Genomic DNA, 20,375 nt, shown 5'->3' with positions numbered 1-20,375 from the left:
CTTTCTGTAGTTGCCACCACCTTTCCAGAAAAGAGAAACACTACATGGATGCCAGCTCCATGTATGCTAGCTGGCCTCAATGTCCCTCTCCCCCAAGTACTGTTCTCTGGGGCCTCTTTTATGTAGAGGGAGGAAGGAGCAGGACACAGTGCTGCAGTCAAAACCAAGCATTTTGTCTCCCCCTACTTCTTCCTCCGGACACATCAGCAGTTCTGTAAAATGAAAATCTAAATCATTTGTGTGCACACATAGCAACTGTTTATTTGCTGTTAGCTTTGAGGACTCAGTGGGGGTTCAATGTGTTTAGAAAAGAGATCAACTCTGGGAGGGCCTAATCTCGTAAGCAGACAAAATGAAAATTAAATCTGAAAATGCATCTCTCTACATCTGAAAGAGAGGCCAGTAATAAATATTCTTCAACATCAATACCAATCCAGCTTTAAAAAATGCTTTTAAACCAAGAACACAGGGCAGAGATGACTTTTTGGAAGTGTCCTGCCTCCTGTTTATTAAGAAAGCTTTATTAGCCGAAAATGGTTTGCCTCAGTGGTAGAGCGTCAGTCTGCGGACTGAAAGGTCCCAGGTTCGATTCCAGTCAAGGGCATGTACATTGGTTGTGGGCACATCCCCTGTAGGAGGTGTGCAAGAGGCAGCTGGTCGATGTTTCTCTCTCATCGATGTTTCTAGCTCTCTATTCCTCTCTCCTCTTCTCTGTAAAAAATCAATAAAATATATTAAAAAGAAAAAGAAAAAGAAAAGAAAGCTTTATTAGGCTTAGTTGGAGATTGATAGATTGATTGTGAGTTCTAGAAATAGCACAAATTTTCCACTCAAGCCACTAAATGGGACATCTTCCATCTTTTACAAAATGCATTCACTAATGTGCGTGTATTTTGTTGTATTTTTTGAAACTTTCATTCCCTCCCACCCCCAATGACAGTCTACCTTGGGACTTAATACAGTCTAAAGCTTCTCCACATTAGAATTTCTACCAGGAGTAAATGCTATATTGAAGAAAATGCAGTCCTTTGTCTTAGGGCAATTTGTTGGACAGTGTATAAAGCTTCTGCTTGCCAGCAGCTTCCTCATTCCTTTACCCTTTAAGTATTCCCCTTCTCCAGAAACCTCCTATTCCCACCTATTCTTGCAGAAGCCAGAACTCCCTTTCCCAGAGGCCAAAGCCTGTCCTGTTCACAGCTCATACTCTTGTAAGGTGAGAACCCACTGCCAGGAAGACAACAGAAGCTATAAAAGAATGGAGGTGTTTACTCCCCATGGGAGCAGGATTGATGAGTGACATTAAGGAGAGGGCACCACTCGAGACAGACCTGAGTGACTTAACACTTATAATATACCAAGGGCCACACTAGGAGTAGAAATAGTAACCCTGCAGACACAAACACATGTCAATCAGGCAGTGGCTACCTATCTGCCATCTCTGCTAAATAGATTCTTAATGAATATTCAGTTGATTGTGAGATAGCCCAGGTGTAAAACTTCCCACCTCTCTAAGTGCTCCCCCCCACACACACACAGACACACACATAAGATTTAAATGGTTCCAAAATCAGGAAGAACACATATTTAGGCATTCCATTTGTGTGCATGCAGGGAGCATGACAACCATCCAGGCATAAGACAAACCAGTCTCTGAGGTCCTCACTTCATTTGTTCAGCTTTCCACCTGACCTATAGGCTCTCCTTCTTCTGCTCAACAGAAGCCAGACCAGCTTTGAAGAGCCTACTCCAGACCATATAAAAAACAAACAACAACAAGAACAACAACAAAAAAAAACAATAGGCTAATCAAACATCTATGCAAAATACAAGGCCTGGCAAGAAAAAACTCAGCACAGGCAGGAAGGAATTTAAATTCAAACGGAACAAGGGACTGGGTCCCTCTTTGAATATAAGCCCCTGTAGGCCCAGGTTCTTGACAGAAAAATAAATTAAATTCTCTCTCCTTTCTGTGGAAAAGGAGAGGAAACATTCCAACTGACTAGGACCTTATACAAAGTGACAGTCATTTAAAATGGCTCTTTAAATTAACCCTTTATTGAACAGTTTCTTCTCTAGGATGCAACTACTTCACAGGGTGTTTAGGTATCTATAGAGAACAGCAAAGCATTGACTTCCTGGGAAGCAAAGGTGAAGGGATTGGTAGCATCAGAAGCTAAGAACACTCACTGAGCTATTATCTTTCCATTTTTCCCCTCATGCCCCCAAGGTCATTTCTCTACCCTTCTCTGTCATGCTTTATGACAAAGGAACCTGACCTCAATGGACTTGTATCCAAACACTCTGGAGTAATTAAAAATAAAAACAGATGAGCTGGCCTTTTGAGTCATATGCCCTGCCTAATCCCTAAAGCTGTAGTTATGGAACAGTAGAGCTGGACTGAAGTAGTTGGGTGTGGGGGAGAGACAAATTCTGTCCCAGAGTGACAAGTTCTTCTATACCATTCATCAGCCTTGAGTACATTTGGGATGGTGGCCAAGCCTAAAAATACATCAGACCTTGGTGACATCAAGGCTGTGCTCTTTTATGTCTAACTCACCTCAGATGGAGGGGAAATCATTTGATGAGCAGTCTTTCAAATAGGCAGAGAAACTTATATCATGGTAGGAATGACTACTGTGGGTTTCCTAGTCAATAAAAATGAACTCTGATAGAAATTTTAATAAGGAGTCAGCAGAAACAGTCTTGTCATCATCATCGTAAAATCATGTTTATTGAGTGCACAATAAATGCTATAATATTTTCAGAACATTTAATGAACACAATTTCTGAATCTATAAAGGACTGGAGAATACTTGGCACTATATTTTGATGCCAGTCACCAAGCCAAAACACAAAATTAACTCTTATTAATATTCCAAAGCATAATGAGGAAGGGACCTTAGACTATAAGTAAGTATCCTTGGTTAATATTTTTCTTATTGAGAATCACCCTCACCACAAGCTTTTTCACAAAAGAAAAGGAAAAGAGGTCAGATAAAAGAGGAAAAGTCAAGGTATAGTCCTGAGAAAGTCTCAAATGTTTTATCAGTGGCATTTTATCAATAACAATCAATACTAGGTGGATGCTATAAGAATGGAATGGCAGGAACCAGCTCTGTCCATCTCCTTGTCCTTCCCTTATCAAGTGTTCTTACCTAGACTTGTGCAGTTACATTTCAAGTGAGGATCTTCTCCTTGTTTTTCATAAAGGGGTATTTTGGGACTTAGGGGCTAGTGCGTCCTCACCAGCTAGGTAAATATTTGAGAAAATCATATTTCTTGATGAATTTTGTAAGTAGTCACTGACCCACTGGCTTAAGGGAAAGTTAAAATGAATGACTGGTGAGTTAAAAAGCATGTAACTTTAGGATACACTACTGAAAGGTGGGTGGCAACTGGTCTAGTCTTAGTACCTGTTTTCAAGGTTCCCTTCCCTCCTCTTTCCCACCATCTCCAATCTTCTGCCAAAGCTCAAGGCTTGAGGCAATAGTCAAGCTCCATGGCATAAGAATTGGTGTTCCTCATGATGCTCTCAACCAACATAACAGGCTTGGGGTTTCTTCCAGCAAAGCAAGAGAGCCAGGTACAGATCAACATGGCTGCAGCTGCTCCACCTCCAGTACAGTAATAGGCCCAACCAAGCCTACAGGTACCTGAAGAAACAGGGACAGAGACATGAGGATTAGTGTAAGAGTAGGAAGCAGTGAATGCAACTGGAGTTCCTGAGTCCTCTTTTCCTCCTTTGCTAGTGGCTGGTATTTGCTTTAGCAAGAGGTTATATCGTTATTCTGTTACAGTAGGAATCTGGGAGTGATGTGTATGGTGAAAGTGGTGGTGACACTGATGACAATGATAATAAGACAATGATAAAGTGTCAAGAACAAGGCTAAGGTCCTTAGACATACATCTCCTTGATCATAACAATAACTGTATGAGATAGATACTCTTATTATCTTTGTTTTTTTATACAATGTGAATCAATCAAGGCATAGGTTAATAGTGAAAAACAACAAAGCTTGAAAGTCATAGAGTCAAAAATATAAACCCTGGCTCATCTTTATTCTAACACCACACTTTTTACTACACTGATATACTATAGTGCATGGATTGTTTTCAAAGAACAATATCCTGCATCATTAGGAGATTTGACAGGTAAAATTGTATTACCTTGACACTTACTTTATGTCTCTATTCCAACCTAGTTTTTCAATATCCAGAAAGGAAATATACATTGGAATCAAGGCCAAGCTACTAAGTGGGTAGTTTCAGTTTGAAGGGAAATAGGAAAGGTCATCAGCTCAAAAATTCTACCCTATCACCTGAAACTCTATCAGAGGTATATTCTTTCATTTGAAGTGTGTGTGTGTGTGTGTGTGTGTGTGTGTGTGTGTGTGTTTCAGAGAATTTTCCTCAGAGAATTTTCCGTAAAAAAATGATGATGCCCAAAGATAGGAGAGCTATTATGAGCTATTATTTTACCAGGGAACAGGGTAACAATTAAATGTAAAAAATCAAGTGCTTAAGCAAACAGAAGTCCAGAAATTGGGATATATGCCCAGTGTTAGAATATTGCATAGGAGTCCTGAGAAAAGAGGTACTCAGCAACCTTCACTGCCTCACAGTCTTGGAAAAACCTAGCACTGACTACAGTCAGTTGGGAATGTCAAAACTGATCTTTGTAACAATTTTCTGTTTAATAAGCATTTATTTATGCTTACTTGGTGCCCAGTGAACCTTAATTTTTCTTTTAATTGACTGGTTGGCTTGTCATATATAGAGTCTAAGATGGCCCCAAGTTAGGTTGTTTTGCTTTTCCAGTCAGGCCACACTAATTTATCTCAAATTTCCCACCTCAAAATAGATTTTCTATACAAAGTCATCATTCATGCTGTCTCTCCTGCCAAAAATATCTTCTTTTTTTTTTTATCTGTTAGTCCATATTATCCTTGGACCACTATGTAGGACTTAGCACCTCCACCAGTGGGCTCAAATCCCATCAAGCAAGTAGTCTTCTAGGAATTTGTCTATATATCCTTTATGTGTGTGTATATGTTGGGAAACATTGGGAGGAAGATTTATATATCATATTTTTCACCTGCCCTTTACCTTCTACCAGATTGTTAGCTCAGCAGTGCATACGTATTTGTTTCTTTCTTGATAATGCCTCCCATGTTCTCTCAACAGTGGGCACTCAGCATGTGTGATTTAGCCTAACATTACTTCAAAGGGGTATACTTACATTTTTATTTATTTCAGAGAGGAAGGGAGAGGAAGTGAGAGATATAAACATATATGATAAGAAAGAATCATGGATAGGCCAACTCCTGCACACCCCCCCTAGGGATTGAGCCAGCAACCCAGGCATGTGCTCTGACCTGGAATTAAACCATGACCTCCTGGTTTATAGGTCAATGCTCAACCACTGAGCCACTACAGCTGAGTAGTATGCTTGCATTTTTAACAACCAACACCCCAAACTATGGCTTAAATTTTGAATTAAAGGTAAAAACCAGCTATAGTTGTATAATATGTGTTTCTGGGATGTGCTATGGCCCTTCTCACCATAAGGCCTATGCACATTCTTCTTACTTCATGTGCAAGTGTACACACACACTTCCCTCCATTATATTTGCTTAATAAATGTTTAATCACATTTTGGAGCTCAGGTCAATCATTCATTCCTTAGTGAAGCCTTCCCTGTCCTCCCTAAATCAAATTACTTTATCACAGGCCCTCATTGTCACTGTGTATCTTTTCTTCTGTGCTTAAAATAAATAAGTGAACCACTTATTCCCACCTATGGCAAGTATCAAATCCTAGTTCTTTAGAGGGAATAGCATTTTTATCTATGTACTCAGATAGTCATGTAACTTCTCAATGTTCCATGTCCCCACTCAAAATCACGGTGAAAGCCAGACTGCAAAAGCTATGGAAACAATGTAATTTTAAGAGAGAGGGGTTGAATTTGAAAGAGGGGCTTTCTTAAAGAAAGAAATCTAACTATCTACAAAGTGGCTTCAACATGAATAATAAAGATGTAATTCTGGGAAGAGTAAATTAAAGAATACAGCCCAAGTGTCCATCAGTATATCCTATCTAATAAAAGATTAATATGCAAATTGACCACACCTCCACTAATCTCCCAAGCAATGCCTACCAGCCAATCTGGAGTGAGTATGCAAATTAACCCAACCAAGATGGCTGTGGCCACAGAGAGCAGGAGGCTTGAGTTTCCTCAGCAGTGGAGGAAGCCAAGCTTTCTATCTGCTCTGGCTGGCCCAGACCTCCACTCAAGGCTACAAAGTTTCAATTATAAAAGATAAATAAATCCCAACAAAAATGGCTGCAGCCACGGAGCAAGCAGGAGGCTTGGCTCAGCTCAAGGCTATAAAGTTTCAATAATAGGAGAGAAATAAATCCCAGATAACAGGGCCTCTGTTTGGGTCATTGGTAAGGTGACCAGATTGTCCCGCTTTTGGCAGGACAGTTCTCATTTCTAACAATTTTTTCCCCACATCCTGTGGCTTTTTTAAAAAGTCCCAATTTTTGGAAAGATTGGAAAGATTCTTTCCAAAAATCAGAACTTTTTAAAAACGTCGTGGAACATGGGAAAAATTGTTAGAAATCAGGACCGTCCTGCCAAAAGCAGGACGATCTGGTCACCTTAGTCATTGGGGGTATGGCTGGCCTGCAAACCACTACAGACCCCTCACAGAAGCCGCCCCACATCCCAAGGGAATCCCCATCCTGATCCAGGACATTCTTCAGGGAAAACCAGCCAGCCCCCACCCATGCACCAGGCCTCTAGCCTATCTAATATAATAAAAGAGTGATATGCAAATTGACCATCACTCCAACACACAAGATAGCTGCCCCCATGTAGTCAAATATGACTGCCCCTATGTGGACACAAGATGGCCACCACAAGATGGCCAGCAGGGGAGGGCAGTTGTGAGTGATCAGGTCAGCAGGGGAGGGCAGTTGGGAAGGACCAGGCCTATAAGGGAGGGCAGTTGGGGGGATCAAACCTGCAGGGGAGGGCAGTTAGGGGTGACTAGGCCAGCAGAGGAGAAAAGTTGGGGCAACAGGGCTTCAGGAAAGGACATTTGGGGGGACTCAGGCCTGCAGGGGAGAGCAGTTGGAGAAGGGTCTAGGCCTGCAGGGGAAGGGAGATAGGGATGACCAGGCCTTCAGGGGAGGGCAGTTAGGGGTGACCAGACTTGCAGGGGAGGGCAGTTAGACATCAATCAGGCTGGAAGGGGAGTGGTTAGAGGGGAGATCACATTGGCAGGCAGAAATGGTTAGAAGCAATCAGGAAGGCAGGCAGGTGAATAGTTGGGAGCCAGGAATCCTGGATTGTGAGAAGGATATCTGACTGTCTGTTTAGACCGGGTCCTATTGGAATTGAGCCTAAACGGGCAGTTGGGTATCTCTCAAGGGGTCCCAGGTTGGAGAGGGTGCAGGCTGGGCTGAGGGACACTATTATGCTAAGTGAAACAAGTCAGTCAGAGTAAGACAAATACTATATGATCTCAATTATATGTGAACCCTAATTAACAAAATAAGCCAACAAACAAAATGGAATCAGAGGCATGGATACATGGGAGTGTCTGGCTAAAGAACATATATGAATACCCCATGGACATGGACAATACCTTTGTGAAATCTAAGGGAGGGGGAGGAGGGGGTAGGTGAATGTGGGGAAAAGGGGACACCTGCAATTAAGTCAACATTTAAAAAATTAATTGAAAAAATAAAAACATATTGAGACAAGCAGCCAGTAGTTCTGTATCCCCTCCAAATCTTGTTGTGCCCCCCCTTAGACATATACCATATTTTTCGGACCATAAGACGCTCCGGACCATAAGATGCACCAGTTTTTAGAGAAGGGAAATGAAGAAAAAATATTCTGAAACAAATAGTGTCCTAAAATATTTTATGTGCATTAAAACCCAACATCACAGTCATAAACACATGTAATCAACCCTGTAAAGTAAACAGCAGCATTTAGAACCATTTTAGAGCCGGGCAAGCACACAGAGACCACACAGAGCCGGGCAAGTAAAAAAACGTTTTTTTTTAAAGTATATGTGTAGGCTATATTTGGACCATAAGACGCAGGGACTTTTTTTCCCCCACTTCTGGGGGGGGGGGGAAAGTGCGTCTTATGGTCCGAAAAATACGGTACTTTCTCATTCACTAAAAGTAGGATGTTTTATATAATGCTTTGAATTTCATATAGTTAAAAACTCTAGAACAGTGGTTCTCAACCTTTCTAAAGCCGTGACCTTTTATTACAGTTCCTCACATTGTGGTGACCCCCAAACATAAAATTATTTTTGTTGCTACTTCATAACTGTAATTTTGCTACTATTATGAATCGTAATATAAATATCTGTGTTTTCCAATGATCTTAGGCTCTATAGCAGTGGTTCTCAACCTGTGAGAACTGCTATCAGGGTTGCCTGCTAAAATTAGGCAAAAGGTGCAATGAACTACCACCCATTACCTCCAATCCTATATAATAAAAGCCTCAGACAGGAATGTGAGCCTCAGGTGACAACCCTAGGAATGCCCTCAGAATCAGGAGGGTAGAGGCAGGAATCCAGACCAATTCACTGATCTCAATCTGGTGCCCTGCCATCTACTGATTTCCTAATCCTTTTTTTTTTTTTTTTTTTTTGATTTTTTACAGAGAGGAAGGGAGAGAGATAGAGAGCTAGAAACATCCACCAGCTGCCTCTTGCACACCCCCTACCGGTGATGTGCCCGCAACCAACATACATGCCCCTGACCAGAATCGAACCCGGGACCTTTCAGTCCGCAGACCGACGCTCTACCACTGAGCCAAACCGGTCTCGGCTTGATTTCCTAATCCTTCCAAAAGCCATTTTCCTCTTACAGGATCCATATCCTGCAAGACTGAAGGTGGAAGCTCCTAAATAAATTTGTAATAGACTCATCTGAGCTTCTCTCTTACAACCAAAATCTCTTGTGCTAATATGGCAGAGTAGACAGTAGCCAGTGCTGGGGTATGCCCAATGTTGGGTAACTTCCTCCTCTCTGCCATAATCCCAATCTAGTCTATACAAGGCAAAGGTCTCATTCTGTTTCTTCACTTGCTTGTCAGATCATCACTCATATTAGAGTAGCACTGATATTTCTATTAGATATGTGAACCCTGAAACTAGTGAAAAACTTGTTTCTGTAACTAAAAGGAATAAATGCAAAGTATTCCATTACCCCACAGCCTTAATAAGGAAGAAAGCCAACAAGATGGGAAGCTCCAGAGTAGAAAACTGGCTACAAAGGTGTCAATAAAACTTACTGAAATGAACTCATAGTCAAGTATACTGGGCTTGGAGTCAATACCAAATTGCTCTCATTGCCACCCCAAGTGCATTCTGAGTTCTCACCATGGAAATTTTTATTAGGCCACTGAACAGCATCTAAGCCCCAGACTGCTCCATGGAGAAATCCAAGAAATAAAGGGAATATATCTTCTATCCAACACTCTCCCCACAACTCTACCTGTTATCTTCTTGAGGAAACAAAGAGGTTGTATCACTACCATTGCAAATGGAAACAAAAACATACCTTCTAAAAACTACATTTCTATTTTGAAAGCTTCTGTTCGTATTCACCTACTCCTCAGAGAGCTTGAATACTGTTCTGGTGTCCTACAAAATAATTTGTGTTTTCTATGGAAGGCTGAAAAATTAGGAAATATAATAGAAGCAATGAACTACTACCCATTACCTCCAATCTTATATAATAAAAGCCTCAGTGGCATCACGCGATGTTATCACAAGATGGCTGCCCCCATGTCACCACAAGATGGCCACCCCACATCATCACAAGATGGCTGCCACAAGATGGCCACCATAAGATGGCCACCACAAGGTGGCCACCACAAGATGGCCAGCAGGAGAAGGTGATTGTTGACAATCAGGCCTGCAGGGGGAAGGCAGTTGGGGGCAAGATCAGGCCTTCAGGGGAGGGCAGTTGTGGGTGAGATTAGGCCAGCAAGGGAGAGCAGTTGGGGGCGATTGGGCCAGTAGGGGAGTAGTTAGGCATCAATTAGGCCAGCAGGGGTGTGGTTAGGGGGCAATCAGGCAGGCAAGCAGGTGAATAGTTAGGAGCCAGCAGTCCCAGATCATGAGAGGGTTGTCTGACTGTGAGATCAGGCCTAAAGCAGCAGTTGGATATTCCCCAAGGGGTCCTAGATTGGAGAGGGTATAGGATGGGCTGAGATACATACCTCCTGGACAAATTTTTGTACACCAGGCCTCTAGTAACCTTATAATAAAGTCCCATAACTATTATCCATCCCTATATCCTATTCCTTGAAGTACTGCTAATACTTTTATTCATCTGAAAAATACTTATTAAGTATCTACTGCATGCCAGACTCTTTGAATATACCATTTTATTTTATTCTCATGATTATTTCCATATGCAGTTGAGGAAACTGCGTCTCAGGAAGGCAAATTATTTTGCCAACTTACAAGTATCAGAATTGAGACCTGAATACCAGGACTTGAAGTCCATGGTTATTTATTTCAACCATGCCAAGACAGTAGAGCCAAGGGCACAAGATAGGTCCAAATTTTATGGGAAAATATGATTCCTTTAATTAATCCACCTTTTTATTTCAATTTTTATTTTTATTTTTCTAAGTGAAGGTAATTTTCTGGCGAGATTTTGAAAAGCTCTCTGTAATTCAATTTTTTTTCTACTATAAATGTGATAAAATCTTTAAAAGGCATATGTGTAAAATACCACAGGGATATCCAGAGAAAGAGAAAGTATTTGTAGATGGGAGAATTCAGGATCAGGTAAGGTTTTATAGATGAGATTGCATTTCAAATTTACTTTAGTAATGGTAAGTGAGCATTCTAGGCAGCAGGAGTGGTTGTTGTGTGAATAAAGTTATACAAGTGAGAAAGTAGAACATATGTTTCAGAAAAAGCACTAAATTCAGTACTATTTTAGAAAAGGGGTTGCTGACAAATAATAAGCTAAATCTAGACTGGGGATAAAGGAACATGAATCTGTCATCTTTACCTCCAGCAGTGGGGAACAATGAAACATTTCTGATCAGAGGATGATATGATAGAGTGAGGTTTCTCAACATTGTAATTATTGACATTTGGGCTAAACATTCTTTGTTATATGGGAGTAAGGTGGGGAGGTTTGTCCTGCACATTGTAGCACCCTGGCTTCCACCCACTAGATTTTTACAACTTGTTCTTTCCCCTGAGTTGTGGAAACCAAAAATGCCATCTACAGCCATTGTCAAATGTTCCCAATGGTTGAGAGGGTGGATTGCTTTTCATTAAGAACCACTGAATTAGAGGTATGGTTTGGGAAGATTAACCTAAAAAGGACTGGAGGAAGTTGTATTATATAAAGAGATCAGATAACCAGAGGCCAGGGATGCTGTTAATACATTCAACAAAATATACAACAGCCTTTCACAACAACAACAAAAAAATTATGTGGCAAAAATGTCAACATTTTCAAGATTGAGCCACCCTCTCCTAGGCAAACACCAGATATGTATACATTGAATTAGCTCCAAAATGAATCTTGATGACTGAATTAGCCCAACAGAATGGAATCTTCTCCCTTAAAAAACAGCTATGTGTGGTTCCTTACTGACCTGGGAAGCTTGCTGGAACTGGAGCATGGTCAGCATCAAGCATTCTAGTATGTTAGCCCAGGGAAGCTTGGGAAGGCCAAGAAAAGAGACCACACAAGGTCTTCTCATTTATTGAGGAGGAAGCATGGGAGTCAGGAGACTGAAATCTTTGAAGAAACCTCTTAACCTCACTTGAACACACTTAATCACCCTTAAAATAGGACAAAATAGTTAGGTGCCTGCCTAGAGACAGAGTAATAGGACCAGATGAGTTCTTAAGGTCCCTTTCATAAATAGCCAGGCTCACTGCTGCCTTACCTTTCAGGTTGAATGTGAGCTGACATTACATGTGGAGATTATCTCTACATACATTCATAGGTATTAGTGAAGAGAAAGATTGGGGAGAGAAGAGGTCCTAATTGCAAATTAGCTTTATGCACAGATTCTGGATGAGATATGAGATAAGCATATTCCTTTTTGTACTCCTCTGAGATAAGCATGTTCCTTTTTGTACTCCTCTATATCATTTCTATCACCCTATCATGAGTCATTCTACCCCAGTGTTGAATTTGCTGTGACAAGATTCCTCATAAAAGTTATTAAATCATCACTCAACAGTGGATCTGGCATTTAAATCAAGACATGTTGCTTTTATTCCAAGTTGCAAATCAAATTGGTTTAAAGTTTAACTCTATTTATTTTGATTCAGCATTAACTTCTGTTACTACATCACTGTTATTTAGAGAGAAAAAATTGTCACAGGCTGCTACGTAAACTGACCCCCTTCCCTGGAGCCCCAGTCCTATGCCCTTTAGTCACTTGGTATCTGGCCAGGTGTTAGTGAATCATGCTGAGTAACTGGGAGAAATTAGCCATAAACAAATGGTTTTGGTGAGGCCTAGCATTGGTGTGGGTTCAGGGTTGCAAATCAGAGAAGGAAAGAGTCTGAAGAGTCTAAAAGAAAGGCTCTCTGTGCTGGGACATATTCAGAATACCAGCTTGAATCCAAGAATAATAAAGAACTAATCTAAAAAATGTGTCCTTCTTTGAGGAAGAGGGGAATGCATAAAAAAAGAGTGATACAACTTTGGAAGTCAATTTGACACTGTCTTAAAAAACTAAACATACTCATACATATGAACCAACAATAGCACTCTTTGGTATTTATTCAGAGGAGCTGAAAACTTATGTCTACACATAAACATGCACACAGGTGTTTACAGAAACTTTATTTATAATTGCCAAAACTTTGAAGCAACCAAGATGTCCTTCAGTAGTTGAATGAATAAGTAAACTGTGGCATATCCAGACAATGAAATATTATTCAGAACCCCAAAAATGAAATGTCCTACCAAGTCATGAAAAGACATGGAGAGACCATAAATGCATATTAGTAAGTGAAAGAAGCCAATCTGGAATAGCTGCATACTTATAGTATGCCAACTGTATGACTTTCTGAAAAATGTTAAATGATGAAGACAATAAAAGGATTAGTGATTGCCATAAGTTAGGAGGTGTGGGGAGGCATGAATGGGAAGAGCACAGAAAGATTGATAGAGCAGTAAAAATACTCTGCACGATATTATAATGATGGATACATACCATTATACATTTGCCTAAATACATAGATTATACAACACAAACAGTGAACCTTAAAGGTAAATTATGGATTTTAGGTGATTATAATGGTGTTAATGTAGGTTCATCAGTTATATCAAATGTACCAGTCTGGTGCGGGATGCTGATAATAGGGAGGCATGTGTAGGAGCAATGGGCATATAGAAAGTATGTACCTTCCCCTAAATTTTGCTATGAACTTTAAATTTCTTTATTAAATTCAGAGAGAGAGAGAGAGAGAGAGAGAGAGAGAGAGAGAGAGAGAGAGAGAGAGAGAGAGAGAGAGAGAGAGAGAAAGGTAAGTCTGTCTTTTGTGTTTCTCACATCTGCTCTTTTAGAGAATCATCTGATGGAATTCTTGGCCCCTGAAAGGTTTAAGGAAAAAACAGGGAAGCAGAGAAATGACAATCATATAATGTACACTAACATTCTAAAACTGACCAGGACAGAATAATGTTCAGATATTTCAAGTTTTGATTTTATGCAATTTCCCATATCAAGGGCTGAGAGCTGATACTCCAGAAAATGTATGCTTGTGACTCAAGACCAGTGGTAAGAAGCCACAAATATTAGTTTGGTGGGGGAGAGGGTGATGGAGGGGATAAGAATTGTAGAATAGCTGGGAGCTTTGAGGTAGTTCAAGAATGGATATAGCTGAAACTGGTTTGGCTCAGTGGATAGAGCGTTGGCCTGCAGACTGAAAGGTCCTGGGTTTGATTCTGGTCAAGGGCATGCACCTTGGTTGTGGGCACATCCCCAATAGGGGATGTGCAAGAGGCAGCTGATTGATGTCTCTCTCTCATCTATGTTTCTAACTCTATATCCCTCTCTTTCTTCCTCTCTGTGAAAAATCAATAAAATACATATTTTAAAAAAAGAATGGATATAGATAAATGTTTCTTGAGAATATAATCAAACAGTTTAAGGATGTGAGAGGATATTGTACTCCTATAAAATTTATATCCAAAATCTAGGAATTCAAGGAATCAGGATGTTGGGTGGTGTTTCAGACAGAATTCAAATCAAATAATATTGAGATCTGTTATTTCATCTACTATAGTCCAATAACCAAGGAATTTGAGAGATACTGCTCTAAACATAAATAGGCCAAATAAAATAAAGATTTACCCCAAGGATGTAATAGGACCTGCAATGGGAACCAGTATATTATGCTCAATCTCACCACTCAGAACAGGGGGACAGGGCAGATATGCAGATATGTCTGTCTTGGAGCCACCTAGAGGGGGTGGCCTTCTCAGCCTTTATCATATCAAACCAGGCTGCCTGCACTGATCCTGAGAGCAATATCATCAGCTACAGAGAGACACCTAAGCTTCCTTTGGAATTCTATGGAATAGAGAGGGAAAGGACCAGAAAAAGATCAAAGAGGAGAAAGAGACTAAAGGAAGGTCAATGGGTTTGGTGGAAGAGAAAGGGAAGAAAGGAAGATGGTTTGCTTAGAGAACATAAGAAGATTATAACACTAAAAAACATGATCCATATGGGCTGAAAAGTGCAGAAATTGAGCTCTTCCACAAACCTCTTATTAAAGAGGGTATTATTTTTTTCAAAGAAGAACCAGCTCAGAAAAGCCAGCTGCTCTTCCAATCACTATGTCATCATCTGCTTATGAAACCAGGACTACAACCTGCCTCCAAAATGCTGTTTGGTATGTATGGTTCAGGGGAGGGAGAGGGTGAGTTTCTATTTACTTACTTAACATATTTTTGTCACTGGGACTTGAATTTTGTTTTAAATAAGCAGCAGGGGTTTTGAAGACGCTGATAGTCCCATCTGTTGAGAGAGATACTGCTGACTTTAGGGTCTCCATAGGTAGCAACATAAAAGTACGATATATTCAATGCATCCAAGGTAAATGATCAGAGAATTTTCTATTTTAGGTTCTACATAGATGAATAATCATCAGAGATGAAGCAAAGCCAAATAATTCAAGGTCAATTGCCAAATGTCCTACACACACACACACACACACACACACACACACACACAGCCTACAGTAAAAAGATATCCAAACCCATGTGAACAACATTCTTCTCATTCTCCAGGCTAGGTGTCAACAGGATCCCAGATTGGAGGCCCAGGAACCTATTATATTTCCTTGCCAGAGATTCTAGGAATCTGCCAGGTTTCCTTGCCAAAGCATCTTTTGAAAACTTCATTATTTCAGGTAAACATGTTATTTATTGCTAAATTAATTATTTGGTTCATTCAAGTCTTCTAGGGAGGAAGTACAAACACCATCTTGGTCCAACCCAATATTCTAAAGGTTAAGTGCAGAAACCAGAATATTTCCTAAAAAGTCAGGGTAGCACTTAGTAATCCTCATGGTGACAGAGGTACTCTGATATGGTTGGTGTTTTTTTTTCTTTTTTCTTTTACATACACTTCTGCCAAACAAATTATGTCCTTCTATTGAAATCTTCCCCACCACTATTGAGCATTTGATTCTAACTGATCCTCATACATCAACCAATCTTTCTCATTTATATAATCTCTTGTATAGCTAGCCTGAGTTTTAGCTCACCTGCTCATATTTCTATTAATTGGGGAGTTAGGGTAGAAACCATATCTAAGGCCAATTTAAACTGTGCTTTTGGAGAACCAAGATGGTGTTGAAGGTAAACACCTGCACTCGCCACCTCCCATAATCACATCAAAAGTACAGCTAAAACACAGAACAACCATCATTCAGAACTGCCTTAAAGCTGGCTGAATGGAAGTGATACAACTAGAAAAGTAAAGGAGAAAGCACATTATAACTGGTAGGATGGGTGGAGGTGAAGAATGGGCTGGTCTGACACCTACATGTGCCACTTTTTTAATTGGGAGGAAGATTGTCTCTATAGATGCTGCCCATGTGGAACAAGGGGTCTCAGACCCACACCAGAGTCCCATCCCAGGGTTTCAGAGCTGGGAAGAGAAGTCCTGGTAACTATGGACTGTAAACACCAGCAGGAATTGGGGCTGAGAGACACGGAGGCTGCTGGAGCCCCAGCTGTTCCTTTTAAAAGGCTGGTGCACAAACTCAGACTCAAGACTTCTGAGCTCAAGCACCAGTTGGCTCTGGGGGACCCGGACACTTACAAGTAGGAACTGGGCTGCTTGGCAGCAGAGCAGGAACTCAGGGGAAGCTTTCTCCCAACCAGGGGTGCTTGCAAGGGTCATTGATTCTGTGTTAGGAACTCTCCTGTTGTAGGGTTGACTGGCATCCATATCTGAGCCTCAATAAGCCTAGAGCACACTGTTTGCCCCACCTAGAGGATTCACTGAGAACTTGCCCAATCCAATTTGCAGCCCCACGCAAGCTGTTTGCAATAACTTTTCCATATGTATAGCCTGTCCTGGCTCAGGCTTCAGATTTTGCTAAAATCTCTCAAACAAGTTGCACTGGTGACAGCAAGCCCCAACCTACCAATAAAAGTCTCAAGACCCAGTACTAGCACCAGACTGCCTTATTTCACAGCTGGTTTTCACCTCTTGCACAGAAGCTCTCCAACTACAGTCACAGCTTATCCTCATAGCCAATTGGCTTGGAGATAAACTCCTCCCAGAGATGCCAACAGCAACCAAGACTCAACTACAAAACTATGCACACAGTCCACACAGGGGCACACCTAGAGTGCCCAGCTCAGGTGATTAGGGAGGTTGAGCCACTGGGCCCCACAGATCACTTACAACACAAGGCCACTCTTCCAATTCCAGGAAACATAACAGCTCTACATAATACATAGAAACAAATACAGGGGAGCAGCCAAAATGCAGAGACAAAGAAACATGTCACAAATGAAAAAAAAAAAAACAAACAACTGGATACAGAATTCAAAACTATGGTTAAAAAGTTACTCAAGGCTCTTCACGAGACTTTCAAGGATCTTAGTGAGAAGGTCAAATACATGAAAAAGGACCAGTCAGAAATTAAGCATACACTAACTGAAATATAGAACAATTTACAGGGATTCAACAGTAGAGGACTATGAGAATCAAATCAATATGGGGAAGCAAAAAGCACCCAATCATAAGAGCAAAAATAAAAAAGAATCCAAAAATATGAAGAAAGTATAAGGATATTCTGGGACAACTTCAAGCATACCAACATTCACAATATGGGGTGCTAGAGGGAGAAGAGAGAGTAGGATATTGAAAACCTATTTGAAAAAAATAATGACAGAAGATTTCCCATATCTGGTGAAAGAAATAGACTTACAAGTCCAGGAAGCACAGAGAGTCCCAAACAAGAGAATCCAAAGAGGCTCACACCAGGACATATCATAATTAAAATGCCAAGGGTTAAAGACAAAGAGAGAATCTTAAAGGCAGCAAGACAAAATCAGTTAGTTGCCTACAAGGGAGCACCCATATGACTGTTAGCTGATTTCTCAACAGAAACTTTGCAGGCCAGAAGGAAGTGGCAAGAAATATTCAAATTGATGAATAGTAAGGACCTACAAGCAAGATTACTCTACCAAGCAATGTTCTCATTTAGAATTGAGGATCAAAAAGCTTCACAAAGAAAATGCTAAAGAAGTTCATCACCACCAAACCAGTATTGTATGAAATTTTGACCAGCATTATTGTAAAAGAAGAGGGAGAAGGAAGCTGAAGTGGAGGATGAGGAAGAAAAGGGGAGGAGGAGGAGGAGAAGGAGAAAGAGATAAAAAACAGAACAATAAAATGGCAACAAAACATATCTACCAACAATTGAATCTAAAAATCAAAATAAATGAACAAGAAATCTAATTAACAAAATAAACTAGTGAATAAAACAATCAGTTGCATGGAAACATGGAACGGACTGATGAATTTCAGAGGGAAGTAGGGAGGTGTAACAGGAAAAGAATAATCAAAGATCTTACCTATGGACACAGGCAGTAGAGCGGTGATGACCTGAACAGGGCAGGAATCAAGTTGAGGGGGGCCATAGGGGTGAAAATCAGGGACATCTGTAATACTCTCAACAATAAAGATTTAAGTGTTTAAAAATAAATTGTGCTTCTGAGCCTTTCTCAAGATTGATCCACACCTGTACCTGAAAAAAAAAAAAAAAAACTTCCATGCTACTCTGTGTTATCCTTTGTACAGTCCACCAATTATACTGGAGCAGCTTCTGCAAAGAGTTTTGGGTCCTCCAAAATTTATAAATTAAATATAATACCCAATGTGATTGTACTTGGAGGTGAGGCCTTTAAGAGGTAATTAGGTCATGAGGGAAGAGCCCTCATAAATGAGATTAGTGCCTTTATAAAAAGAGATCCCAGAAAGCTTCCTTGCCCCCCTCTACTATGTGAGTGCATGGTAAGATGACCATATATGAATTTGGAAGTAGGATGTCACCAGACACTGAGTCTGCTGGCACCTTGATCTTGGATTTCCCAGCCTCCAGAATTGTGAGAAATAAATGTATGTTGTAGCCCTAGCTTGTTTGGCTCAGTGGATAGAGTGTTGGCCTGAGGACTGAAGGGTCCCAGATTTGATTCTAGTCAAGGGCACATGCCTGGGTTGCAGGCTCAATCCCCAATAGGAGGTGTGCAAGAGGCAGCCGATCAATGATTCTCTCTCATCATTAATGTTTCTATCTCTCTCTCTCTCTCTAAAATTAATAAAAATATTTTTTTTAAACTTAAAGAAAAACTCTGTTGTTTATAAGCCACCCAGTCTTTGGTATCTGTCACATTAGCCCAAATGGACTAAGACAGATACTTTCGCCAAAGAGACAGGTCAAAACCCACTTAATCAAGTGTTGGACCTCTTTTATTCAGCATGAGTTCTCTAGGATACTTGTTCTCTAAAAAACTGACTTCTCTCCTCTAACATTTGTTAAATAGGTCTCTGAATGCATCCACTTGAACTTACTCAGATAATTAAGTCTGGAACTGAAATAGTAATAGTTAATATTGGTCAAATGCATCCATGTGCCAGACACTGTGGTAAGTTGTTTACACATATTCTCCCATAGGTAAGATCAACCAACCAGATGAATGAAAGGTAGCCAGATATAGAAGTGGGACAAGTAAATACACTGCTGGTTTGACAATTACTATGACATAAGGTAATTGTAGGATATAAGTGAGGGGTATCAAATCAGATTAAAGGTGGCAATGAGTTTTCAAAGAAAATTAAGAAGTTAGCTAGGCAAGGAATGGGAGAAGAATAATTCTAACACAGGAAAGAAAGTATGAAAGATTACAAATATTTGAAGATACACGGTATTTGCAGGGACAAGAGAAAAAATTTGAGTGATGAAGGAGGTGAAGGCCAGTTTTCCTACAGGCCATGTTAAAGAGTTTGGACTTTATCCTGAAGTCAATAGGGAATTACTGCTAAGGAATGGGAATGACATCAGATTTGCATTTATGAAGCAACACTTTGGCCATAAAGTGGCAGACCAATTAAGGGAATGGTATACAGTATCTTTGGGAATAGGGAGGGTGTCAGGGGCTGTTTTTGGTAATCCAAATGAAAAGTGACACTAAGGAAAAGAAGATAGAGCCTACTCATTGTGTATCTTAGCTAGCAGAATCTATTCCTTCTAAAGATTGACATAATTATAGTTTTGGATTGGTATTATTATGGTTGTATTTGTTATATGTCCATATATATACATATAGTTTCCTTAGATAAACTACAAGCTCACTGAAGACTCTATTCCTGAATTCACTGAATTATGTAAAGTAGATATCATTCAGCATCTTATTTACAGTAAGAGTCCAGGATGTGCTTATTGAATGACTGTTATCTGTTTTTGACATAATTTTAAAATACTTATGAATGTAAGGAGGCCAGTCCTGGCAAACTGACTTATTCAGGAGCAAGTGTACCATTATTCCAGCTATTGACTTAGCCTTATACCAGTAATTTCAGCTTTAAGCATCAGCTGTTTCTATGCATGCTCCATTGGTCAAGAGATATAGACCACAGGGACTTTTCTGGGACCCAAGATCCCTAGATAGCAAACAATTCCACAAATAATATCACCCAATGTGAGTTTGGTACTTTATAATTTACAAGGCAGCTTTGCCATCCATTATCTCATTTAATCTTCTTTCATTTATTTTATTCATTTATCAAGTTAAAGCTAGAGGCACTAATCCTATCT

General features: G+C 40.2%; 1 protein-coding gene across 2 annotated transcripts in view; it reads right to left on the bottom strand.

Annotated features, from left to right (window-relative positions):
- Positions 1-2,711: 2,711 nt before the first annotated feature.
- The window catches only part of LHFPL1 (LHFPL tetraspan subfamily member 1), an 85,823-nt gene continuing 68,159 nt past the window's right edge, over positions 2,712-20,375 (bottom strand). For both annotated transcript variants that reach the window (XM_036454502.2, XM_036454503.2), the window contains exon 4: positions 2,712-3,653. In XM_036454502.2, coding sequence (XP_036310395.1) covers positions 3,472-3,653 — 182 coding nt within the window. In that variant the 3' untranslated portion in view covers positions 2,712-3,471. The remainder of the gene's footprint in view (positions 3,654-20,375) is intronic.

This window comes from Pipistrellus kuhlii, unplaced genomic scaffold, assembly GCF_014108245.1.
Source record: "Pipistrellus kuhlii isolate mPipKuh1 unplaced genomic scaffold, mPipKuh1.p scaffold_m20_p_29, whole genome shotgun sequence".
Taxonomy (NCBI): Eukaryota; Metazoa; Chordata; class Mammalia; order Chiroptera; family Vespertilionidae; genus Pipistrellus; species Pipistrellus kuhlii.
This window is presented reverse-complemented; position numbering and strand designations above follow the sequence as displayed.